General features: G+C 39.2%; 5 protein-coding genes across 5 annotated transcripts in view; 4 read left to right on the top strand and 1 right to left on the bottom strand.

Annotated features, from left to right (window-relative positions):
* The window catches only part of Cbr-unc-10, a gene marked incomplete at both ends in the record, with an annotated part of 8,337 nt that extends 258 nt beyond the window's left edge, over positions 1-8,079 (top strand). The window contains 25 exons of the mRNA XM_045239935.1: positions 235-284; positions 415-548; positions 806-876; positions 1,327-1,553; positions 1,699-1,936; positions 1,985-2,168; positions 2,253-2,264; positions 2,350-2,474; positions 2,819-2,883; positions 2,955-3,160; positions 3,212-3,311; positions 3,684-3,856; positions 3,910-4,178; positions 4,233-4,618; positions 4,664-4,791; positions 4,838-4,951; positions 5,068-5,540; positions 5,589-6,015; positions 6,263-6,332; positions 6,371-6,796; positions 6,931-7,187; positions 7,242-7,395; positions 7,431-7,633; positions 7,685-7,836; positions 7,882-8,079. Of these exons, the coding sequence (XP_045094430.1) occupies positions 235-284; positions 415-548; positions 806-876; positions 1,327-1,553; positions 1,699-1,936; positions 1,985-2,168; positions 2,253-2,264; positions 2,350-2,474; positions 2,819-2,883; positions 2,955-3,160; positions 3,212-3,311; positions 3,684-3,856; positions 3,910-4,178; positions 4,233-4,618; positions 4,664-4,791; positions 4,838-4,951; positions 5,068-5,540; positions 5,589-6,015; positions 6,263-6,332; positions 6,371-6,796; positions 6,931-7,187; positions 7,242-7,395; positions 7,431-7,633; positions 7,685-7,836; positions 7,882-8,079 (4,842 nt within the window). The remainder of the gene's footprint in view (positions 1-234; positions 285-414; positions 549-805; positions 877-1,326; positions 1,554-1,698; positions 1,937-1,984; positions 2,169-2,252; positions 2,265-2,349; positions 2,475-2,818; positions 2,884-2,954; positions 3,161-3,211; positions 3,312-3,683; positions 3,857-3,909; positions 4,179-4,232; positions 4,619-4,663; positions 4,792-4,837; positions 4,952-5,067; positions 5,541-5,588; positions 6,016-6,262; positions 6,333-6,370; positions 6,797-6,930; positions 7,188-7,241; positions 7,396-7,430; positions 7,634-7,684; positions 7,837-7,881) is intronic.
* A 79-nt stretch (positions 8,080-8,158) lies between these two features.
* Positions 8,159-8,443, top strand: CBG27786 (the record flags this gene model as incomplete). Its single annotated transcript, XM_045239934.1, has 1 exon — positions 8,159-8,443. The coding sequence occupies one exon, from the start codon at positions 8,159-8,161 to the stop codon at positions 8,441-8,443; it is 285 nt and encodes a 94-aa protein (XP_045099116.1).
* A 1,324-nt stretch (positions 8,444-9,767) lies between these two features.
* On the top strand, positions 9,768-12,857 carry Cbr-grd-7 (the record flags this gene model as incomplete). The annotated part of the gene is made up of 12 exons (XM_002644967.1): positions 9,768-9,938; positions 9,984-10,148; positions 10,210-10,357; positions 10,406-10,553; positions 10,791-10,976; positions 11,026-11,174; positions 11,479-12,038; positions 12,095-12,181; positions 12,231-12,419; positions 12,470-12,549; positions 12,607-12,705; positions 12,758-12,857. 12 exons carry the CDS (start codon positions 9,768-9,770, stop codon positions 12,855-12,857), a joined length of 2,082 nt encoding a protein of 693 aa, XP_002645013.1.
* A 613-nt stretch (positions 12,858-13,470) lies between these two features.
* On the bottom strand, positions 13,471-15,222 carry CBG11007 (the record flags this gene model as incomplete). Its single annotated transcript, XM_002644966.1, has 6 exons — positions 13,471-13,614; positions 13,812-13,911; positions 13,961-14,155; positions 14,205-14,744; positions 14,793-14,990; positions 15,041-15,222. The coding sequence occupies 6 exons, from the start codon at positions 15,220-15,222 to the stop codon at positions 13,471-13,473; spliced, it is 1,359 nt and encodes a 452-aa protein (XP_002645012.1).
* An 8,217-nt stretch (positions 15,223-23,439) lies between these two features.
* Cbr-lact-1 lies at positions 23,440-25,300 on the top strand (the record flags this gene model as incomplete). Its single annotated transcript, XM_045239933.1, has 9 exons — positions 23,440-23,549; positions 23,601-23,757; positions 23,801-23,944; positions 23,990-24,123; positions 24,243-24,331; positions 24,415-24,510; positions 24,639-24,736; positions 24,794-25,015; positions 25,115-25,300. The coding sequence occupies 9 exons, from the start codon at positions 23,440-23,442 to the stop codon at positions 25,298-25,300; spliced, it is 1,236 nt and encodes a 411-aa protein (XP_045094429.1).
* Positions 25,301-26,321: the final 1,021 nt, after the last annotated feature.

Here is a 26,321-nt window from a genome sequence, read left to right as displayed (position 1 = left end):
GGGGGGGGGAAAGAGACCCTCTCCCTCGAGGAGAAAAAGAGCGAGAATAAGGGGAGGGGTATTACTTACAACGCCGTGAGCACACGCAAAATAATGGATATGCAATCAAACGGAGTGTGTGCGCTTGTGTACATTCGACAAGAAAATTGAGGCATGATATCATGCGTGGAAATATTATGCGCGTACTCGAGACAAAAATACTCAAATCACAACACTCGTCTGATTTTTTTCCAGGTCTTCAGACGACAAAGGGATGAAGAAGCTAAAGAAACCCAAGCGTCGCAGTAAGTTTTTATTCTAAATTGCTCAGAAAAACCAAGATCAACATTTCCAATCTGTTTTTTTTCCTTAAAAAACCCTTCTAAAGAAGCTTTTTTCATTATCTACCACTTTTGCAGTCTTTTTTGCTTACAGAGCGGCGACAGAAGAGCTGTCGAGTCTTGAAAAACAGATAACCGAAAGGAAAGAGACATCGAGAAAGCTGGTAGGCACACAAGATGACGCGATCTGTCAAATTTGTCAGAAGACAAAATTCGCCGATGGGATTGGTACGTTGTTCCGTCTTGTTTCCTGAAAGAGCGATGAGAGCGGCCAAGGGTCCCTCTTGGCGGTAAAGATGAGCTTTATCTCCCTTCTTCACTTTCCATTCTTCACTTTCCATCTGAAGCATCTCCCACCAGGACCCCTGACCCTTGGATCTCTCAGGAAGACTCTCTCTCTTTCTCTCTCTCTCTCTCTCTCTCTCTCTCTCTCTCTTTCTCTCGAAAAAGGACATCAATTTAGCCCACGATGAGGGGTTTTTCAGGCCACAAGTGCTTTTATTGTCAATTGCGTAGCTGTGCAAGATGCGGAGGTAGAGCACAGAGCAAGAATAAGGTACGAATTGGGGGAGAGAAGATGGAAAGTGCTGGGGAGGTTTTTTAAAAACAGGAAACGTGGAAAGAAAGAGAATAGGAGCCGTAGTGCCGGGTGACTGAGTTTGAATAGAGCACTTGAATCTGAATACTCTAATCTGGAATAAGAGAATAGGCTGAATCATGACTGATATCTTGAAAGAGAATAAATCAATACGGTATCAGTGGCAGAACTGTTTCAATGAACTCTTTTAATCCAGTCGATGTGATATTACATTTTTATCTTTGACATTTGTTCAAATCAAGAAAACAAAGCAAAAGAAAGGGTTCGAGAACAATAGGTTGAATTGTTACTGGATTAGTTGAATAGAAGAAATTAGCTACGTGGGCCGCCAATGCACACCGGCGCCCCCGTTAAAAGAAGCGACGGAACTTTTTGAGGAGAAAAGAAAGGGGAAATAGAAGGAAGAAGAAAAAAACGAGGAAAAGCTTTCAGGCAATTTGGGCTTGTTCGTTGTGCCAGAAACGTCAACAAATTCTGGCGAAAACCGGCAAATGGTTCCAACCCGAAGAGCAGGCGCAGCAAAAAATTAGCGTCTCCGAGGCAAGCCCGTCGCCACAACCGCTAACTCAAACGCCCGACCACAACGGCCCGCCAACCCAACTGCAACCGAGGCAGACGGAACCGCCTGATAAAATGTGAGTTTGGTTTCGGGAAATGGAGATGGGTTGTCCAGTCCAGACCCCAAGTTTCCGCATTTTCATTCTATTTTCTAATACAATGCTAGTCTTGAAACACGCGCTGTGTATATAGATTTATTTATCTAGGAAACAATTTTTCCAGAGATCAAAACTTTCAACCTAACCAGCAGCAAAGGGCAATGCACGGCCCTCAACAGACCAATGGTCCTGTTCAAAACGGTCCAAATCAAAATGGTCCTAACCAAAATGGTCCTACTCACAATCAGAACCATCAGGGTAATCACCATCCACAAAACAACCGACAGCAAATGCAACAACAACAGTCGGTGAATCAAAATCATGCCCCGATGAACCAGAATCAGCAGAATTTCCGAAATCAGGTATTACATAGCAAAATGATGCTGCATTTCTATTTAACATGATTCCAGGCTGGACCCCATAACCAGAACCAAAACAAAAATCAAAGGCCCGTTGATAATCGGAACATGCGAGGCAACCAGATGCAGCAGCAGCAACAACAAAATCAATTCCAAGGGAATATGGTTGGAAATAATCAACAACTCCAACAGCAGCAGCAACATGGACCACAACAACCGGGACCTTCTCATCAACGTAAGAGCCTTTCTTTCACTCTACTCCAAGTAAAAACTAGTCAGTAAAACAATGTGTATTGGTATAGAACAACAGAGAAGAGAGTGGGTTGTGTGGGTGGGGGAAAATGTAAAAAATTGAGAGAAAACGGGAAAGAAACGCAAATTGGAATACATGCAGACGCACACACAGTACTCGTCAGTCTGGATAATTTTAGAAACGGGTGAGCAGCAACAGAAGCAGCAGCACCGAATGGATAACAACAGAATAAGAGAGAACCACAATGGTCATGGTGGGATGTTCAACAACAAGCAGCCTTCATTAGAGGTACGTTTTTTCTTTCATAAGAGGAAAGATTTTTTGTATACAGTGGGAGTAAAGAATAGGAACATTTCGAAATGCAGTTTTCCAAAAAAAAAAACAAAACTAAACAAGGGCAATAAGATGGAGAACCAAAAAAGGAAAGAAGAAGCAAAAAAGGATTTAATGAGATTTGCTTTAAGATAGGGGGCGGTCCCTTGGTACCATTTTTTGTGCGCCGCATCCCTCGAAATTGAATTTCCTGAACCATCGTTTTCTTTCTTCCATGATATTTTTTCCTAAAAAAAGAGACGAGCGATATCCAATTAAGACTCTCAAGAGCACACACGCACTCTTTTCGTTTTTTCCAGCGAACCACGTCGACGAACAAATACAATCAAGGAGGAGTAGACGAGGATAGCATGAACCAGCAGCGGTTAGTATAATAGTCTCATCAGGCTAAATGCTTTTTAGTTTTAGCTCTGTAGCAAGGCTTTTCTCATTCAGGCCCACGTTCTATGCCGGTAACGGTGAAAATGACCAAAGACAGTATGATGGACAGAATATGAATTCAAATTCTGTATCTCATGGTCAAAATCAAAATCAGAACCAGATTCAAAATCAGAATCAGAACCAAAATCTCAGGAAAAACCAAGGAAACCGGGTAACGGAAGAAGACTACGCGAGCTCATCTGTTTTTGAGTCCAAGAAACGTAAGAATGATTTTTTCCCTTTTAAACCATCAATTGTATTTTGATTTTCAGAGAGGAATCATAATTCTCAAGTTCCATCAACTTCCCAAGGCGTTAGAGCTGTACCCCCAAACGACGACCACTTGAATCGGGTGAAAAATCGGCTGCATAGGTAAGTAGGTGTAATTTGGCTAAAAGAAGTGGGTGGGGGAGGACCAACTCAATTGACTAATGTCCTTTTGTACTAAGTGAGCGGTCCGGAAGTTCGTGCTTCTTTCTTTTTACTCATTATTTAGTCTCAACTTCCCATTTCCCTTCTTCCTCATTTTTTAGTATTGCCGTTGTCTCCAAAAGCTAGAAAAAGGCTCAAGTAAAAACAGAAGCGCTTCTCCTCTCGGTTTCAATGCAAATTTTTAATGAGTGGTTCCGCTCATTTAGCTCTCTTCTTCTTTCTTTTTTAGTTCTTCCATTCTTCTCGCATTTCTATAGCATTTTTGTGACACTTCTATCCATTCCCTTCTCATTCTTCTTGCTTTCGTTTCAGACAATTGCGATCCATGTCGTCGTCCGAAGAAGATATCATTGCCGGCGGCGGTGGCAACACTCTGAAGATGTCGACGTCAGCAGTGGTGGCTGCCGGCGGCAAAACCGCATTCCATGATGATATGGGCGCGTCGAATGTGCAGAGGTTGTCCGAGGAATGCAATTCAGAAAAGGGTTTGTGTGCGTGCTTTTGAAATCCCATGTTGACGTTTCGATGAGTTTTCCAGACCTCCTTCGATATATTTATGGCGACCATAAAAACCCTGATTCGTCGTCGTTGTCTTCGTCGGGACCGGTCTCTGGTGGAAACAGCGTGCTAAAGAGTAAACCTCATGTTTTACCGAAAGGGTCTCATCAAGGGGTTTTAGACATGCAAACAAATAGGCGGCGTGACAAATCGCTGTCCGTGTCGCCATCGCGTAACGATCATTTTGGTGGCGCTGGAAGTATATCAGGAGGGGAGTTGCTCGCGTCACGCATACGAACTATTTTGGCTGTGAGTTGAACCAAGGAACACCAACTTATCCATTCATGAAATGTACTTTTTTAGCATCCTGTAACATGGCAGCCAACATCTGATCAAAAAAGACTAATAGGTCATATGGTTCTTCATAGAACCGAGAACTCCGCTGCCAATGGGGATCTTGGGTTGAAAATAGTCGGTGGTCGAAGAACGGATACTGGGAAGCTTGGCGCTTTCATTACCCAAGTTAAGCCGGGCAGTGTGGCCGACACCATTGGAAGACTACGTCCTGGTAATGAGTTTTTTAATGAGATACCCTTTACGTCTATGTTTTATTTTTGTTTTTCAGGAGATGAAGTGGTCGAGTGGAACGGGCAATCGTTGCAAAATGCGACCTATGAGCAAGTGTATGATAGTATTGCAGCAAGTAGATATGATACTCAAGTTGATATGATTGTTAGTAGGAATGCGATGTGAGAAATATTCTATTGGCACACTCAACTTAAAAGAAACTTCAGACTGCCCGGTGGTGATGACTTTTTCAATATTCCCTCTTCTCAAATGTCTTCGTCGACGTATTCAAGAGTTCCGTCCACTTATCCATCTCAATATCCCCGTCAGCTGCCCAACCCTGAACTTTTTCTAGGTAAGAAATCGATTCTGAATGTTTCCTTCCTAGTATTAATGTTCAGATCTTCATCCTGCTCTCCAGCAACAGCTTCTATCTCATTCTCAATCCGCCGTGTTTCCTCATAATAGCACACTGACCTCGCGTAATCGATCAACGTCAAGCTATTACTATTCAGGTGAGTGTGCCGTGGATTTGTTAATTCTACCTGACACTGCAAATGCAGCAGGTGTATTACGTGGGCTTCCGAATATAGAAAAATGACGGGGGACTCATTTTACACTCATTTTACAGAAGTGCCCGATCTCGGTGTGCCGCATACAAGGGAACTATCCGATCAGACTTTTGGAACTGGTCATATATTCGGAAGGATTGAACTTTCATTCGTATACTCTCATCATGAAAGACAACTTTCTGTGGCCTTGACAAGAGGATTTGATCTACCGCCAAGATCTGACGGAACACCTAGGAATCCATATGTGAAAATCTTCCTGCTGCCAGATAGAAGTGAAAAGTCCCGAAGACAATCGGCAGTGATTGCTGAAACTCTCATGCCAGTTTGGGATGAGGTTTTCTATTATAATGGTCTGACGGAGCCAATGCTGTTGCAAAGAGTTCTGGAGTTGACGGTGTGGGATTATGACAAGTTTGGAACCAACAGTTTCCTTGGAGAGACTCTGATTGATCTGGCTGCAGTTCCACTTGATGGTGAACACTCGTTGATGTGTGTCTTGGTTGATATGGATGATGATAACCCGCTAAGAACGGTACTCGTTTTTTAGAATATTTTTATTCTCTGTTTCTGTGTTTTGCAGCGTTTAAAACTTCGAAAAGCTTCGTATAATGCGCCGGTGAGACGTCCGCAGTCGGAGCTCAATTATTACGATCAATCCCACCACTATTACAACCACATCAGTCAAAACATGGACAAGCCGTCGCATCATCATGTTCTCGGAGCAATGAATGATGAGGAGAATGATGAATACATTGACGACGACGAATTGGAAAACGACATTGACTTGGCGACAGGCGGCGCCGCACGGAAGAGTCGAGCGTATCGTCGTGAGAAGGGATTACACGGCGGCCACGGATATGCCGATTGGACGCAGAACAATCCAAAACAATCGGGATACACGTCGGACCACGGCTACGGAAGACAGACGATGATGGGTGGTGGAGGACGCCGCACGTATAATCGGCGACAGCAACGACGGTCGCGTAGTGCAACTGCACTATCGCAAAGTAAGTGCTCTAGGGGAAAAAACTGGAAATATGGTGTGGTTGGGGGGGGGGGGTTTAGGATGCATGGAAGATGAGGGTGGTGACGACATGAATGTGCAGATTAGTGAAAAGGGGGGTCAGGACAAACCGAGTGAACCTGCTCAATTATTCATGAGCCCTTTAAGAGGGATAGAGAGATAGATGGGGAACTTGAATTTGAATGAGATGTGAGGGAAGAAAACTTTATTTTAAGTAGTTTTCGTTTCAGTGGAAAGGGATGAGATGTATGATCCAACCAGGAAGCATAGGGAGGAGGATGAGTACTCAATGAGGGAAACGTAAGTACTGGCTTGTTTCAGGATTTCAGAATTTTCAGATTCAATTATGTGTTTTGTTCCATATATCTTTATAACGCATTCGAAATTTATGCTTTCATTATGCTTTATAGTGTTCGCCATGGCTCGCAGTATTACTTGGGTGATCAGCCGTTGTACGAAGACGGACGCTATAAGATTCCGCAAAACCAAATGATGCCGTCGTCGTCTCAACATAATCAGCAACCACATCCTTTGTCGCAAGTTCATCAACAGCAGCAGCAAGCACCCGGAGGAGTACAGCAACAACATCATCAGGGTCTTCAGCAACAACAGCAAGGAGGAGGTCATCATCATCAACAACAACAACATCCGCAACAACAGCCTAATCAAATGCAGCAAATGATGCCTCCAATGCCCAATCAGGGATATTATAGTGATGGAAGTGAAACGTTGAGTGTTCATTCGACAAACAGCATGCCAACAACGTACGTAAATTTTAAGGTTATCGACAAATGTGGGCTAAAAATGTTGGCTAAGATTTTGAAGGCTTTTTTGGAAAAATTGCAATTTTGTTACTCAAATCTATATTAGCATTGTGAATGGAACGGGACTTTTACAGAATGACCACTGTGAATAGGAGGAGTACAGCCAATCAAAATCATTCCACTGCTTCGAATGACACGACTTCCTTTGAGGAAACACCTACAGCTACCACAAATCGTGTCCCAATAAAAGAAACCAAACAAAACTCGCTTGCTAGCTCCTCATCTGTTGGTGGAAGTGCTGGTGGAGCTGCAAATAGTAGCAATGCTGGCTCTATAATGAAAGAGAGAAAGAAAAGTCTCATGACAAGATTTATTCCGGGAAGGGGTGCAGGTACGTGACCACATCGTGAATGTTTGGCTTTCATTGTCTTGTTTCAATTTTCAGAAGGCAAACGAACAGGCTTCGCCCGTTCAGAAGAGGTTGGCATACCCGGAAATCTGTCCTCAGATCGGCTCGCCGAGCCAACACCCCCGTTCTTAAAACAAGCCAGCAAAGAAAGTACCGACTCAGCGCACTCAGACAAGTTTGCACGCCAATGGTAACTTCGTGTTTTTTGAGTGACGTAATTTTCAGTTGGCTTCCAGTGCTCGCTGATGGTCCTCTTGGTACATTTGTCGACAATCTTGGTCCTGGTCAAGTGGTTGGACGACAGGTGCTTGCCTCACCAGTTCTCGGAGAAATTCAGATCGCACTGATGGCCGGCAGGAGCGGAATCGATGTGGAGATAATTAAGGCCAAAAACCTTGTTGTTAAGCCTGGAGTGAAAGTGTGTCCAGGTAGCATTTAGTTCTGTGCAGTGATTGTTCCAAATGTTTGGTTTTTTCTAGCTCCATATGTGAAAGTGTATCTAATGGAAGGAAAGTCTTGTGTCGCAAAAGCCAAGACCAATGCAGCGACGAAAACCACAAGTCCACTATTTCAACAACATTTAATATTTAACGATAGTCCAAAAAAGAAAACCCTTCAGGTTCGTGTCCTCGCCCTTTTCCAAATGTCCCATGTCAGAACCTAATCCCATTTTCAGGTAACAGTATTGGGTGATTACGGGCGAATGGAGAGGAAAGTGTTCATGGGGATCTCTCAAATTCGACTCGAGGACCTCGAACTTGGATCTCAACCGTTAATAGGATGGTACAAGTTATTTCATAGCTCCTCATTGGCGGGTACGGGGCCCGTCCGAAAAGATTCAGATGTGTCAGTTGTTGGAGGATCGCAGCAGTGATCCAGCTTTTTATAATAATATGTTGTTCTTTACTTGTTTTTTGTTATGTTTCCTTTTTCCTCCTTTTTTATTGATTTTGATGCTGAATACGTGTACTTTTGAACAGAGTAATTCTTTTTGCTTATCACCTCATTTTCCTTTCATTCCACGTTTCATGAGCATTAGTAACAAAACAAGTTTTCTCAATGGTATGCATTACGGGTTTTTAACTCTTGCTTTTCTACTTCTGACATTACATCATGAATCTCCGATCTCAGGGCCCCACTATTTTGTTCTTTCGAATGAATTAGTTTTTTTCGATCTCCTCATCAATCGATTCAAAAAAAAAAATCTAATCCACAACACATCAAACCACATTGCATAGACTGACGACACAGAAAACGAAGAAGAAAGAGAGAATGCAGTAGTACAAGCTAATCGGTGCATCCGAACGAAGAAGGCAACAGTTTTGCGCCGCCAAGAATTATGCATAGTGGAGTAATAACAACTTTTCGTCGACGATAAGCATCTCATGATGCTACTTGTCGCCTATTGATTCGAACGCATTTCAACAGTTTGATTTTCGGTTGTTTTCCATTCGCATTCATGGCATAAACGATTCCACCAATTAGGCTTTGTCGATCAAATAGAAACAAAGGAGAATGAAGGTGGGCCTTTTTTTTATGAAGAATATTTTGAAATTCGAATTTAATATTTAAAAGTTCAGGATGAAAAATTTTTGTGAATTTTTAGAAAAACTTTCTGTTAAAACGCTTTTACTTACCGTACCCTGAAAATGATTTTTGAACTTCAATTTTGTTTTTTGAACACCTCTCCTCGATAATTTGTCATTTGCATTCCAAACGATGGAACTTTGTATCCAAAGTACGCAATCCTCTTCTTTCGCCTAAATTTACAATTCTACTCACGATCAGTGAGCAACCTCGTTAGCGATTCTTGATGCTCTACTTTTTTTGCTTTGTCTCGGTTAGTAGTCAACGAGTGGTTAGTAAAACTAGGTGGTTCATTAGATATGATCGGAACACCTGAGATAGAAGCCTACGGGATGAGACGGATGGGAAGAAAAACAAAGTAGTTAAAATAAATTTTGAGTTCAAGGCAAGATCGGAGAGTGTTGATTAGAAATTTAATAGTAAGAAAATGTGTTATTTGTGAACTTTGAATTAAAAATTTATTTGTGGTTGTTGAATATAATCCAAAATGCAAAAGGTAGGATATTTTTTTTTAATTTCAAAGAAAATCGATCTTTCAGAAAGTCGGTCTCCAATGCTTTGAAATAGTTTTGCAGTAAAACTGTTCAAAAAGCTTTAGTTTAAATTTCATATTATTTGTGATATATCCTCAAAAAAAAAACAAAATCTTATTGCCTAACTACAATCACAAACTACCGTATTCTCTTTAATTGAAGCCTTTCGAAACTGTTAACGTAGAGCTTAATTATCTGGATTCCTGTGATAAATATCAAACATGTGTCAACAAATGAACTATTGCTGATTTTATGATAAATAATTTATCAGTTGACCAGTTTTTGATATTCTTCAGAAAAATCGAGATAAATGAGCTCAAAGTTGACAGTTTTGGTAGACTTTCATTAAAGGAAGTACAGTAAGTCCCTTAAAAGTTTTTTACCCACTCCAGAAGTTTGATGTTTTCAGAACGTTTTTGGAAGCACATTTATCCTCATTCTCATGTCCTTTCTCACCCACATTGGCCACAAACGAGAACAAGCCACAAACACCTTGACATGTCTGAGCCAACACTATTCCGATGTCAGTCTGGCTAGATTACAGAGTTTTCCAAATCTGATGCAAGAGATATCGAATATTCAAGACAATGTTGGAATCGTTCTGCTGAATCAGGTGGTTCACAACAACACGGATTAATTCCAATAATGTGTTTTTCAGCATGCCATGAACATCACTCTCAATTGGTTGTGTAATTTGAAAGCGTTTCATGATCCGACAATTCTCGAAAATATTGTAGTTTTTGCAATGGACAACCACTCGTATCAGATGCTTTCAATGTTATGGCCATCCATTCGAACGTTCAAATTAGAGCTTCCATCTGTGGTATGTGAAGCGATAGAAAATTTTGAGGGATCCAAAAAGTTTTTTTTTCTATTTTTTTCAGTCACAACCATTCCGAGTGGGACATTGTCAGTACCAGCTGTTTCAACTTCTACGGGCTAATCTTGCAACAATGTTCTCCATGATGAACAAATCATTTTGGATGTTACAACCGGACACCTATTGGCGGGAAAACCTATTCGATTTGTTTGGTAAAAACGTTATATTTTTCTTCTATTGACATTCTTAGAAAACTTCAGATGTGACCAGAAATGATTCAACAGATGTATATCTAGACGTTGAGGGAGAGTCTGTGTTGTCGTCCAGGATGATTGCCGGAGGGAACTTTCATGTGAGAGCCTCAACAGCATCTACTTTGTTTTTCCATCAGCTCAGCACTGAAATTCGGTTAGTCACAATTTTTTGAAAATAGAAAAAAAACGTTTTTTGTGAGTAAAAACGATGCTAACATCTGCAATAAACTTTTATGTCGCTACTTTTTTCCTAATATTATTCCGGTCTGTGTCTACCAAAACACAAAACATTTCCAGTTCTATTAGTATGCAAATTGTCATTTCCTTTTTTTGAAATCATCGCATTATGATAAAATGGTAAAACCGTTTCACTCTGAAAACTCGTTTTCAGAGAACGCTACACAACAGATAACAATGTGATGGGAGCAATGTGTGCGCAAGGATTTGCGTCAGTGAAATGCGAGTTCATTCCATACCACACAATTTCAAACTGGCGATGGAAGAATAAAAATTTGAAACCCGCGTTGATGCAATTCGATAGTCTTATTCTTCCGGGGACCATGGGAAAACTGGAAAGGTGCATAATTCCAAACATCAACACCCAACGAATATTTGTTTTTTTTCAGGATGCATCGAGCAGGAGCAAAGTTTGTGCATCCAGACGGATCATGCCTAGTTTTGGAATCTGCCAACGTCTCTTCCCTGGTCATATTTGACGACACGTTACCCCACGTTTTATTTCCACCGTGTTTTCACTTCTTCCATGTGGCACACGGTATGTGCGAATCACTGTGTCACTTCTTCCCCTCTATTGTTGATTTTCTTTTAGGAACAGTTTTCCCTAATTATGCTTACTTTTTAATTTAATTAGCCGCACCAGCAGCCATCAAAATGTTCTCTCACTCACCATTCCCAAACCCCGTCTCTCTTTTTTGTCTTTTCTTTCCTATCGTTTTTTCTCAATTCCATGAAGACACAAACCGAAAACAAACCAGTCCATTTACATAAGTACGAGATTCACAATGAAGATAAACTCAGTCCTATATATCCCTTCTGAATTCCAAACACAGACGCTTCAGTCGATATGGTGCCGAAGTCTGTATTCATACTTTTGTTGACTGGTGTTCAGTTAGTATTGGCAGCTGAGGAATACAAAAGTCAAACGACATACCCGGAGAGTGCTCCACCAGCAGCAACAACTCCAGCGCCACCTCCGCCTCCCCCTCCTCCAAAGCCCTATGTAGAGCATTCAGCTCCACCACCTCCACCTGCGCCCGCTCCCTCTCTAGCACCATATCCTCAACAAGCTCCACCACCACCACCACCAACAGCCGCTCCATACCCACAACAAGCCCCAACCCAGGCGCCATATCCTCAACACGCTGTTCCAGCTCCTGCTCCGTATCATGAGCAACCTCCACCACCACCTCCACCAGCTCATTATCCTCCTCCACCCCATCAATACCCACCACCACCTCATCCAGCTCCCCATCCAGCATACATTGATCATTCCGCACCTCGCCCAGCATATCCAGAACAAGCACCTCCACCGCAACCATACCCACAACAACAACATACGTATAACGGAGGACCACGTACCTACCATGAGCAGCCACCACCAGCTTACCCATCCAAATTCGTATGTTTTCATTCAAATTTTGAGCTTGAATCTGATTTCGAAAACATATTTTCCAGCAATACGTAGACTATCCAGCACCCACGACTCGCAGACCGTATCCATACCCTAGTTTTGAAGTTTTGCCACATCACGAAGAGTACCAGGTTTATCCCTCGAAGTATTAGTAATATTGAATCAAAAATTGAATTACAGCCAAAACCCACCCGTAGACCAACCACTACTGAAAAATCCACTACTACCCATAAACCTCGTCCAGGATGGGGAGATACCGAGTACAACTACCCGGAGAGACAGCTTCCACTGAAAGGATGTTTTTATAACAATCATGGATATGCATGCTGCAATCTCCGCCTTCAAAATAAAATGGAGGAGTTGGCTGATGTAATTTGATTATTCTCTTTTTCTTGTTTGCAATTCATTTGGTTTTGTAGCAACTTCTGAACAACGGGACTTTCCATCGATGCAATGTTCAAAAACTAGCCAACGATCTTCAGGATACAGTTGAAACAGCGTAAGTCAATTTTGTCCCTAGCCCTCAACATGCATCATTTTATTTCATTGATTTTAGTTTCAACGAAGACTTTGAGACAATTGTTGGTCTTTCTGACTTTGCCGAGCGCATTCATTTCCGTGAACATTATGTTTGCAAAATTGAAGTCGCTGGAAGGTTTGTTTCAACGTTTTTTGGTTCATTGCACATCTTGTTTTTAAAAATTCAGGTACATGCTAGCATGGGCAACTCCAGATGACCACCCGGCGAGAAATAAGCGTGGGGTCAATTCAACAACACCCGTCGAAATTCACGAATACAATTTCTAACGATTTTCCCGTTTATTTATTTTTTGATGATTTTTTATATTCTATGCTTTCTCTAATACATCGTGGCTGAATCCAGTACACAAATAAAGCTTTATTTGTGCTATAGACAAGAATCAAAACACTTGAAAATTAGAAGAAATAAGACAATTTGAAGAAAATAGAAAAAAAAATGAAAGGAGAAGCTAGAATTACCGGTAATTCTGAGGACAGAATGTAGATTCAACAGGTCGAGAGCAAATGAAAGCAGCTACAGAGAAAGAGAAGCGAGTTTTCGAGGTGATAGGGAGAAAAGGAATACAGAAGGTATATGAGCATGAGGTGACTATTTGTCAAAAAATTAGTCAACATTCATAGAATTAGAATACGTGAAACATGAGTGATCGGGAGAATTGTGTTGGACCCGCATATTGATGAGATCACCATGTACGTTTTTGAATAGAAAACGGGAAGAAGTATGACAGTTATAATTCAGTTGACCGGATACAAATAAATTAATACTGTTTGAAGAGCGGGGTGTATAAAGAGAATGTGAGCTAGAGGATAACACCGGTGGGTATAGAGAGACGCAAATATAATTATGAAGATGAAGTGGATTGTGCAGATTTTAGTGTAGTCAGTTATCGAAAAAGTCATCATTGTCATCGGGGAGTTCAGCATTGACGGCTGCTTGGAGCAACGCATTGTTAATGGTTTTTTCATCATCGCCCAACGAGTCACCATTCAATTCCATCTCATTCTCCTCGTCATCAATAGGAATCTGAAAAAAACGCATTTCATTGACACTGTATCTAATGACGTCGTCGTGGAATAAAAACACTCTCCAACACAGCACATGTCAGTGAAAGCAAGATAGATCAGACGGGCAGATGGTGGGGATGCTATGTCTTTCTATTTGTCTTTGATCGTCACTTTGTTTTTTGTCTTTAATCTCCCGATTTGGCCCACTTGACTTACTTTCTCTTCGGCATCCTTGACAGAGCTGTCCTCGATGTCACTATTGGAAATACAGCTCAACGGGGTAGTGGAACGAAGAGGTCCGGGACTGTGGGGGACTCTGCAAAGGAAAATGGTTTTTCAGGGTTCAGAAAAATTATTAGACTTACGAAAAGGAATTGAACTCGGTCGATGTCGAGCTCGCTTCAAATAGTTGGGAGAATGTTGGATACGGGAATGTCTTATCAGTGACCAATGGTGACGTGTTGCTTCGCATTGTTAAGCATCGTTTGATATCTGACTCACTGGGACTCTCGATAGTCATCTTTCTTTTTTTGGGTGTACGACAAATTGGAGATTCCGCTCTGAAAAAAAATACAAATTGAACAATCACTGTTCATCAAAGAAACAAACCTATGAAATTTCATTTTCTGATGACTGTGTCTTGTTGGACTTTGCGCCGGACTTGGTCTCGGACTCGGACTGTACGAAATATTTGGTCGAACCATTTGTTGTGTAGAAGGAGAGTAGCATTGTTTGATAATCTCAGCTTGCTGACGATTTGGACTCGGTGAGCAGCTGTTGGTAATGAAAGCACTGGTCACTACGCTAATTGGTTCTCCTAGAATTGTGTTGAACGATGGTGCTCTTCTGCGATAGTCAGAAGATTGTACTGGAGATCGCTCCTGTTCTATTCCCATTTCGTCGAACCCATTCGACACAATGTTCGATGCTTTGACGAGGCGCTCATGAGCAGCTTCGTTGTCTACCGAGCAGCTACTTTCTCGTCGGATGTTGGCGATTCTTCCACGGGGAGCATCGATTCCACGTGGCACAAATTTCTCCTCCAAACTCTTTGAGCTCATTTTTCTTTCCAGTTCTCCTTGATTAGAACTATTATCTTCACAATCATCTTCACTAGAAGATCCACTGGATGGCGCTTTCCGCTGGGCTCTGGAATATTAAAATGTTTTATATTCTCAATAAGAAAAAAAAGCTTACCTGAAGGCTTTTATTTTTTCTGATGTACAATCTTTAAGATTGTATCCATCCATACTGCTTCTGCTTGAGCATTCAGAATCCGCCACATTTGTGGAGAAAGAAGCCATCGAAGGATGAGATGATGGACGATCAGGGTCACCGGAAAGAAAATCCGGTCGCTGGAAGAGCGAAGAGCTCAGTGGAGATTGTGCCATGAATCTGAAAATAGATAAATAATCATTCTGGACAGAAAAATATTTCAAACTCACGGAGAATTGCGAAAAGCCTCAGACTGGTCGCTAACCAAGGACGAAATTGAAGTGGCTGGAGAATTGGCTGGTGGAATGTCTTCTCCTTGATTCAGTGTGGCTCCCAATTTTACGATGGAACTGGCACTCAAAGTGCTCAGGGAGTCCGAACTGCTCGGATCTCCCACATCTTGTAGGTCCATTACAGGATTGTATTCTGAAAAAAGTTTATGTATGGGAAGTGTTTGAAATGAAAAGAAGAAGAAGGAAGAAACATGAAAAGTAAAAGGGGACATTTTTCGGGGAAGAAAAAGCACGATAGACAATTTAATGGGGCTACTAAACATCCGTAGAGAAATTGAAAATATTTGCTAGAAGAAGAAGAATTGTTAGCGAAATAAAAGATACTCACATATCAAGAGAGCTATAACAAAAACAGAGTAACAGTTTTCCTCAATTCTTAGAAAACACTTTTACTCTTTTTTCCGAAAGTCATTTAATTTTTTTTGTGTTTTAGAGCATGTAGAAAAAGAAGAGTATGTCACAAAAAGGAAATGGAAGAGGCAGCGCTTCTCGACGGGCACTTGAAGAGAAAACGAGAGAAAAGAAAAGTCCATCAAAAGCGAGAATGTCGGTCAGTTCGCTCTATCGCCAATCGCAACGGCCTGGCCATCTTAGTGGGACGGGACGGGTCGAAAAACACAGGCAAAAGACGCTCTCTCACCCACAGACCGGCCACACAGAGACACACTATACACCACCATTTGCCCCCGTCTCTCTCTCTCTCTCTCTCTCTCTCTCTCTCTCTCTCTCTCTCTTTCTTTTTTCCCCAATACCCCCTCGTAACACACTAACATAGAGAGAGTAAAACTAGAGAGAGAGAGAGAAAAAGAAAGATACAGAAAGAGAAACTGACGTTTACCCGTCCCCGTCGTTTTCCCGTAGGTTTACTCCAAGGTGAAGAAACCGCGTCGGTCCGATGGCCTGTCTTTCTCTTTCCCTCTGTCCACCAATCGGCCTTTCCATCACCTCTCGTTCTCTTTTTCTACTCGTTTCGCTCTCTCCATCTACAGTCAAGGGTTGAGGTTCGAAGGTTTCGATGTTTGAGGAACGGATGGTTTGAAAATTTGAACACTGAACAACGGCAATCAATGACTCGACGAGCGGGCGACGAGCAGACAACGACGACGATGGTGAGAGAGGGGATGTCTTTCACAGTGCAAGTGGCATTTAACGAGAAAATAGGGTTTTTGGTTGGTGGGCAAACGCAGAAAATATGAAGTGACAGGATAGTGGTGAACAAAAAATGATTGAAAGAAGGAAGAAGTAAGGATTGAATTGAAGAGGAGAAGGGAAATTGAATTTGAAGAGCGAGTGAGAAGGGAAGAGAAGGAACTAATGAATGGATGGTCTTTTCTAGGAAGAGCTGTGAGGCAGTAAAGGACAGGATCCTCGAATTTCATTATCTTTGTGTCCATCGGGGTAGTAAAAAATGGGGTCCAGATGGTTCTCAATAGCCCCATTATTCGAGTCTGGGTATGAATGATGTTCGGAAGGAGCATCAGAAACATTAGATACCACATTGATAGCTTCTCACTCTTATATCTAGACTCAAGACTTATGTTCAAAACCTCAAGTAAATTCTGAAAACAAACCAGAATCTCGCTAAACTAACTCCTCATTTACTTTGAAAAGAAATCTATTTTCAAATAAAATATGGAAACGAGCAAAATGAAATCTCTAGTGGTTACGATTCACCGCGTTTTTGTTTCTCCATGGTAACCCCTTTTGCGCGATGTGACTCATAATTTTTATACGCTTCGTGTGTTGAATTCGGAAAACGATGGAATTGAAAAACAATTCATACATTTTGAAACGAGAGAGAGAGAGAGAGAAAGGAGCGGAGAAGAATATTGAACAGAGACATTTTTAGAGATTACTGTAGCAGGGTTGAAACAGAACCAATTGAGTTGGTCAGAAGATGAAAAGAGTTTGTGGTTACTTTTAAAGTTTTAAATTGCTTCGAAATATACAGCACCGCTCAAAAGTATATCAACATTTGGTTTTCCTTACTTTAACTTTTTCAAAATAGAGTTAAAGCGTCAAACTTTTCTGTAAAATGTAAAAAATCAACGAAGGTAAAAAATGATACGCGAAAATTTTCTTTTTGAAAAAAAAAGAAGAACACATTTTAGCAAAAAAATATATTTTTGGAAAATTTCCGATTTTCCTTTTTTTTTGAAAATCTGGAAAAAAAATCCGGTCATGAATTATAACATTACGAACATCGAAATATAACATTGCGAACATTATCATAGTGCCTCGGCTAATTTTTAAGCATATAAGACCACATTGAAATACAATTCTGTGTATGGTAAGGTTTTTAAATGTCAATTAGAGACTTCCGGCTTCAAAGCTTTTTCCACTATCGTTACACAATTTCAATTAGTCAATATATTAAAATTCAAGAAACATTTTATGAAAAAAACTAGAAAATCCAAAAAAAAACTGATCGAAAAGAAATAGCTAAACATTTTTTTAAGCCATTCTTCGAAATATTTTTCTTGCGAATATCTAATTTAATGAGATTCTTACTACTCAAATTGTTTATCATATAGACAAAATTTATAAAAATAATACTTTTGTTTTTTTTTCCCGTTCACGTCCAAAACAGTGAGGAACTGATTCCCTCCAATTATTGTGTATCTCAATAACATATTATTCTTATTCTCACTATAAGAATTATACTGTTTTTCATGGCAATACCAAGAAAATTCAAATTAAGTGCAAATTAGCAGAAATCATTGGGAGACATAAAACGAAAGAAAGCGAGACACACACTGTGCAGACAGAACATTTTGTTTGGGCAGTGTCGCAAAAAAAGAAGTTGTGTCATTCTTTCTACTTAAAGCTACAGTATGCAACAACATCGTATAAAATTGTGTATGCGTCCAGGGAAGAAATATATAATAGAACGAAAAAACAGAAAGCATGGGACGGATTGAATTCCTTTCAACGATTGGAAGAGGCTTGTTTTGGAAAGCAGACAGACGGCGAGTCAAGGCTATAGGAGAGAGGAAAAACGAACATTGTTTGCTGATCGAGTGGATGGGAGAAGCGGCAAATCACCAGGCTTTCTTTTTTGATTATTTTCTGATCATTTTCTCAATACGATTAGAAATGTAAAAGAGAGATACTCTGTTTCGTTATAAGCTCCGCAAATTTTTCGCTGCACTGAAGCACATTAGGCAGCTCAGAGCTTTTACACTTTAGTAGCACCAGTACTAATGGGAAATGACCCATTTAACCCGGAACTACAGCTAGAAACCTGCACTTGGTCTCTCTTTTATTTTTCTCACTGAATTCAAAACTGAAAAAGAAACCAGCTGCCGCGAAGTACATGACCACTTTCTCAAAAATCTGAAATACATTAATAGGATTTGGAAAATGTGTGAAGATGAAAGGAGACACCATTTCCTGAATTGGAAAAGAGGAGAGAAAAATAATATTGCACACATGAAAATGAAATGTTGAGAAAATGTGGTTGGATATCTATTTCGCCTTACTCCTCGGTGTGCAATAAATCACGTTTAAAACTAAAACACATGAGGGATGAGAGAAAATGAAAAAAATATGATTAAAAGAAAAAACGAAGACGAAGAGGCAAAGAAGCGACAGCGAGATAGGATAGGATTGCAAGACATTCTGTGAAATTGAATCATAAAAATGAGAAAGTTGAATTATAATGGACAAGTGCAGAGAGCTGTCAGATTAGTGGTGCATTGAATACGGTGCACGTCATGAATTCAGCATCATCATTCAAATAATCTGTTTAGGGGTTTATTGCTAGAAAAACTAGCTGGACAGATTAAAACATTCAGTTGTTTGCATACACAAGAATAAAATCCCATAAAAACTTTATTTGATATTTTCTTACTAATTTTTAGATATAAGGTATGTGGACGACTGTTTTTTTATTTGCTGAACTGGCAGAATTCTTATGAACTGATAATCATAGAGATTTTCACTAGTTTTTCCCCCTTTTTTGTCTTCAATAAATTTATCAGAATAAACATTTTTCTTTGAAAATTTCGCCAAAATTAATGTTTTAAAACAACAGAGTGGGTGTTTAAAGAAAACTTTTTCCAATGAGATTGTGAGTTTTTTCAAATTTTTTCCGAATTTCGACTTTTTTCCTTAATTTTCAGATTTTTTTTTCAAATGTGAAAACTCGGGCATTATTTTTTCAAGTGTGCTAATAATTAAATACGGACATGTATTATTTTATAAACAATCAAAAAATTTTGAAGAATCTCGCTATCCAAAATGTGTGTTAGCCTTGGAGCGTAGTACATTTTTCGCCTAAAGGCATAATCGAATTACAAGACATTTTGTTTTGTGCAAACACAATAAAGAATGCAATTTCTCTAGAAAAAAAAACCCAGAAATTTGCGTTTTTCTTACTATTTGTTTCTGCTATCATCTTATCAACGTAATAGTGTGGTCTGATGTTGCATTTTATTTTTGATGATCGCTGGACACTCGACTGCCATCATCACCTATGAAAGAAATAAACCATGAAAATGTTCGATTAAGCAAAATTCTCGGGTTCGAGAGAAAGAGAAAGTTGTTGTGAGACGTGAGGTGAATTCGAAAAAAAATCTACAGGTCGCGGAAGTTCTAAAATATTTGACAGAGAAACGTTTTCATGAAAACTTGGTGGATGAAAATCAAGATAACGCAACCTGTACAGTTTCTCGCGCACAATTAATCTAGTTAAAGTATGCTGAGAAGGGAATTTAGAAGAAATGAAAACGAAGGCCAACGAGAAATGTTCGAATACATTCCGGATCTGAACAAGGGGTTGAAATTGAAGACAGACTTTTTTACGATTGATTCGCACATGGTGAATAATAAACAAATTTTCAAATTTCAAAACAAATCTTCCATGAAATCTGATTCCAAACAGTTCCGAAAAATAAATTATCACAAATTGTATATAACTAACATTGGAAAGTGTAATTTTTCGAAATTCAACAATGGTAAAATGTTTTTCGAAATATTTTAAAAGATATCAAATAATAATTGAGCACCAAATCACTTCTAGAAAACAGAAAAATACGATTATCGATTTTTTCTATTGAAACTCCATCAGACCCTCAATTTTAAGGTCAATTATCTATATTCCTATAGATGATATCAAAATTTTGTCAACTAATAAAATAATGACACTTTAATTATTAATAATTTATTAATTTACAAATTTTACATATCTTCTAAAGAAATCGAGATCATTGGCTCAAAGTTGACATTTTGGATAAGCTTCTATTAATTGAAAGATGGTATATGTTTAAAAAAAAATAAAAGCGTATGCTGTATTTTTTATTTATTTATAACATAACTAATGAGATGCTTTCTTTTTTTGAAATTTTGACTAAATCTTCGGTCCTGCATTATTGCGACCCTTGCAAAAACATGTCATTATCATTGTCAGGCTCTCACCACGCAGTAGTATTTTGTTGATGTTTTATACAGTGCGTTGCAAAATTATACGGCCACTCATGTTTTGGATCATAACTTTTGAACCGTTATAGTTATCAATCTAATTTTTTGAAAATCAGATTTGAGATTATAAATTACATTTAGTGGTCAATTTTCGTGATGAAAACTTGAAAACTACCCGAGTTATCTGAAAAAGTCTGAAAATACACCATTTGCAACAGTTGCAGAATTATACGGCCACTAAACAGATCGGGTAGATCATGACCTCCAGGAAAGACGGAGGAGTCTAATTTTGATTATGTATGATTCATAGCACTGTAAAAAACTGTTTTCATTATGTATGTTCTTTTTCTGTGAATTCGGCATTATGCCCGTGATCGTTTGCTGATTTCTGCTGAAAAAAGCTTCAATCGGCGCGTTTAGATAAGCTGGAAAGTTCGAAAAAGCCAATTCAAAGCAACTTAATTATTCACACAGTTCATTTATCCAATTCGTCCTAACTTGGAAGCCAGAAAATCATCGAAAAACTACTGCATCAGTTCTAATCTTGAAGTCAAGAGATCCATTCTTGTTTCTCCGAACGCTTTGAAGCCGCGTCTTGATATGATACGGTAGTTGGATCTAGGGGGTAATTAGTAGAAAGTTTGAACAGCTCGTGAAGATGATAAAAACATCAAAAGAACATTCGTGCGCTCTGATCCGAGGCTTTCCGACGGTCACAAACTACGTCGTCTCGACATCTCCCGGGAGAGTGTGAGAACGGACTGGATGGTGGCGTGAAAGCTTAAAATCATCTTACAAAATCATTTTCCTCTGATTTATTCTTCATCAGAGAAAATAATTTAAAAAACCTATGAGTTATTTATCTTTTCACATTCGGTTTTCATACTCTCCCGGGAGATGTCGAGACGACGTACTTTGTGACCTTCGGAAAGCCTCGGATCAGAGCGCACGACTGTTCTTTTGATGTTTTTATCATCTTCACGAGCTGTTCGAACTTTCTACTAACTACCCCCAAGATCCAACTGCCGTATCATATCAAGACGCGGCTTCAAAGCGTTCGGAGGGACAAGAATGGATCTCTTGATTTCAAGATTAGAACTGATGCAGTAGTTTTTCGATGATTTTCTGGCTTCCAAGTTAGGACGAATTGGATAAATGAACTGTGTGAATAATTTAGTTGCTTTGAATTGGCTTTTTCGAACTTTCCAGCTTATCTAAACGCGCCGATTGAAGCTTTTTCAGCAGAAATCAGCAAACGATCACGGGCATAATGCCGAATTCACAGAAAAAGAACATACATAATGAAAACAGTTTTTTACAGTGCTATGAATCATACATAATCAAAATTAGACTCCTCCGTCTTTCCTGGAGGTCATGATCTACCCGATCTGTGGAGTGGCCGTATAATTCTGCAACTGTTGCCAATGGCGTATTTTCAGACTTTTTCAGATAACTCGGGTAGTTTTTAAGTTTTCATCATGAAAATTGTCCACTAGATGTAATTTGTAATCCCAAATCTGATTTTCAAAAAATTAGATTGATAACTATAACGGTTCAAAAGTTATGATCCAAAACATGAGTGGCCGTATAATTTTGCAACGCACTGTATATTGATCATCAGGCCTGTTTTCCTCAGAAAATATACAGCTCTAAGAATATTTCTTCCAGCAATGTTCAGATTTTTGATTTTTTTCAGAGGTGCCCGCCACATCAAAAAATCACTAGAGCAATGTGAAATGAATCCAATTCCAAGAATTCATAAAGTCTAGACACTTTGGCAATATCTCCCCGTCATTTCCTACAATCCATCATTCCACTCTGATTTTGCTATTTTTCACCGCCGCCAAAAAAAAGGCGATGGCTATCTCAGAGAAGAAGACTAAAATTAATGTGAACGTTACATTTTGCTTGTCAAAATCGCTGATTCTCATGTGTATTCCCCCGGCTTGAAACCTCAGATTGCCTTAACATCCACACGAAAAGTTACAAGCTCTTTTCGCCACTTTCTTGTGGTCCCCTCCTTTTTTCTTGAGGCCCCGACGAAAAGCGTTTAGTCAGTTTTTTGTTGTGTTGTTGTGCTTTTCTGGATTCGTGGCTGCTATTGGCATATTTCACATTTCTGACATGTGTGTTTTCAAAAGTCTGCGTGTGAGAAAATACTCTTGACACGCCTTATGAGCATATACTTTTTCATCAAAAACCGCACACTCTTGCCTCCGCTTTAATCGACAAGCTATTTTTCATGGTTAGAGCTCCTGCCAAATGTGGGGAGGGCTTTTATTTTTGTTTCGGAGTGAAGGCAAATCTTTTGCTTTTCATTTCTTATTCTCCTCCCTTTTTATTTTTCCTGCTTCGTGTGTGTTTTCTGACTTTGAAGATTCACTTAAAGAGGGGCAGAGCTCCCAAATAATCTTGACTGACAGACAAATCCATTTTGTTTCCATAGAAAAAAAAAACGAGGAAAACGAGCAATCTGCATGGTAGTCTAGAGCTTATTCTTCTATGTATTTTTCCAAAAGCTTTTTTCATTTGTCCGTTTCCCTTTTCTAGACACCCCTTCATTTTTTATTCCGTCCGGTGCTCTGGTTTCTTAAAACGGAACAATGGACAAACCAACTTATTCTTCTTGATCATTCAGAGAAAAAATTTGTGGGAGAGACTTTGGGACGCGGAAATTGAAAATTAGCAGCAGACTAGACTATTTCTGTGTAATGAACAAAAACTTCCTCGTGATAGGAACAAGGAAGAAGGTTTACATTTGATAAGAATTCGATGTCTGGTTTCTAATTAACACTCACATATAAATTTCGATGAAACTAATTATCCGATAATTTTTTCTTGATTTCACAAAACTGATGAACACAACTTCACTTTCTTTTTTATTCATTGTTTCGTATAATCTTTTATGAAAAGGAATGTTTATAGCAATGTTTGATCCGGATCTGCAAACAAAAATATCAATCGCCGAGCACAACATCGGAGGAACTGTCCAAAAAAAGTTTGAGGCAGTGGCTACTGTGTTTAGGTGAGTCAATTTTATACCAAAATTCTAAGTAAGTAAATTCTAATATTGCAGTGAAAACTTCAATAATGGTCTGGAATCTGCCGGTGCGTCGTTCACGGTATACCAAAATGATAAGCTACTTATCAACTTGTTTGGTGGATTGCGAAATGTGGAGAAGAAGCAACCATGGGTGGAGGATACAACTTCTGTGATTTTTTCAACAACAAAGGTAGCAAATACATAATTATGGCTCCACGCAATGTTTTTTTCAGAGCATATCAGCTGTGATTCTGGCATACACTCTCGACAAACATCAAAAGGGTATCAGTTATGAAACAAAGATCTCCGATATCTGGCTAAATTTTGGCAAGAATGGAAAAAAGGACATCACAATTTTGGATGCGGCACTTCACCGGGTAATACAAGATGGATTTAAAAAATTAATATACTTTTTCGTACAGGCTGGACTTGCTTACACCGAGGAAGTTCTAGAAAGAGAGGATATTACGAAACCGGAAAAGATTGCAAAGTTTTTTGAAGAAGCCACTCCGATGACAAATGGATCTGATGTCTTGTATCACGCACTGACATTTGGGTGAGTGGAGAAATAATAAATGATTAAATGAGAAGGCATAAATAATTGGGTTAATGACTTCTAGCAATGATTAGAGAACATGTAGACACAAAAGAAATCGAAGGAACTTACGTTTTCAGACTTCTCCTGGACCAAATTGTGCGAAGAGTTGACGAAAAACAACGAGGGATTGCTGAAATTCTAGATGAAGATTTTATTAAAAAATATGGTTAGTTTCGTATAATAGGAAGCTGTGATTATGTTTGCGAAATGCAATTTGAGTCCTTATGAATTATAAACGTCTGGTTTCAGGTATCAAAAATCTATCAATCGGCTTGAAATGTGAGACTCATAACGAGAAAGTTGCCAAACTGACAGAACTGGACGATTTGGAAATCGAGAGACAAGGTTTGTTTCACGAAGTAAAAAAAATTCTAAATCAGATGAGGATAGATAGAAAACGGGTGGATTCGAGGGCGGACATAATGTTGAAGGGGAGGGCAGAGGCAAAGAAATCATCCATGTTTTATTTATAGGGGTACTTAATCCGGAAGCTTTGGAAAAGTTCATGGCTGGCGATAACATTCATCATCAGAAGCTGTATTCAATTTTCCCATGGATTACAACGGACGATGTGAGAGAGAGAGAGGACTCTATTGATTTGCATAATCCGAATATAATGTGATTCCAGTATAACTTGGTTTCCAATCGTCTTCTTCCAATGCCCTCCAACATGGGCATCTCTAATGCGGAGGGACTGGCTCATTTCCATTCATTGGTTGCTAGCAAGCAGATGCTCTCCAAAGAATTTTACGAGAAATTAGAGAAACCAGTTTTAGAGCACACTTATGATCATGCAATTGGATATGAAGAAAGCAAGGGATACGGTTTTCAGTACACGAAGAACCCAAAGGTATGAATGGTGTCTCAAAACATCTAAAAATGCATAGAATGTTTCCATCGCTATATTAAAAACTCATGAATACAAATGCCCCTTGTTCCTCTTTTTCAGGGACAATGGATATTTGGCCATTCGGGATTCGGGGGCCAAAATGTCAGGGTTGACTTGAATAATGGACTGACAATGGCCTACGTATCAAATGGAATGAAAATCACTGACGCGGATATGGTGGAGCCGTGGAGAAATCTGGTTAAAGAGGTCTATCGAGTATTCTTTGAGCAGAACGATATTAAATAACAAACTTATTACGAGACAACGAAAATAGAGACAGAAAGAAAAAACGTGACAAGAATGAATAAATGAATTGCATATATTTGTTTTCTATTTTTTCTGTTTCTTGTATTGACACCTGCATATTTCTTTGGAAAAATCTGATAAACTTTTTTAAAAATGTTTTTTCCCAATTCTCCTTTTTTCAAATAAAATATGAATGAAAAGTTGTCAGCAACAATTTTAGGTTGTTTAAATTTATTATTATTTCGGAAGAAACCTTGGATTTGAAAATTGAAACATCTCTTGTAGTTTTGAAGTAGAAATTGACAACTAAATAACTTGTAAGAAAAATTTGGTTAGCGTATTTTTTCTCAATGAAATGTTACTTACACATGTATCTCCAATTCAAGCCTTATTATCTTGGGTGGTTAAGAAAATTCCAAACAAGGCTAATTTATAGAAATGTCTGCCATGAAATGAACAACTTTGTTCACCAATGCTATATACTGTAAACACTCTAATAAAATTACTTTCCTAATTTTCAATTTTGAGCCGATTTACTTAAGTTCCTGTGAAAGCTATCAAAAATGGTCAACTGGCGAAAAAATTTTTTGTATGATAAACAATTCAGCAGTTGACCATTTGTTAATATCTTTCACGCAAAAGGACTTGAATTTGACAGTTTGGGGACATTTTATTAGAGCGTTTACAGTATCTGACAGAAATCGAGAAAAGTTTGGTCAAAGTGAAAAAAATTAACGTATAAGTCTTTTGGTTTTTTTTTTGGCTTCGGGACATTTTTTCGGGCATTGCGAAAGCGCGACAATTTGAGAGAAAGAGATTCCGAAAGCGAACATTTCGAAGTCATGAAATTTTCTCTACCCACATAAAATCGGCCCGAAAATTGACGTAATGTCATAAAGAAGAGAATAATTTGAATGATTTCTCAAACCAGTTGCGAAATGACCGGTTCTAAAACGTTCGGTTGGAGAATCACCTGTTCTTAATGGTCCAGTTACAAAATTACCTTACCTAGACAGAAATT

Source organism: Caenorhabditis briggsae (assembly GCF_000004555.2).
Source record: "Caenorhabditis briggsae complete genome, chrX, whole genome shotgun sequence".
Taxonomy (NCBI): Eukaryota; Metazoa; Nematoda; class Chromadorea; order Rhabditida; family Rhabditidae; genus Caenorhabditis; species Caenorhabditis briggsae.
This window is presented reverse-complemented; position numbering and strand designations above follow the sequence as displayed.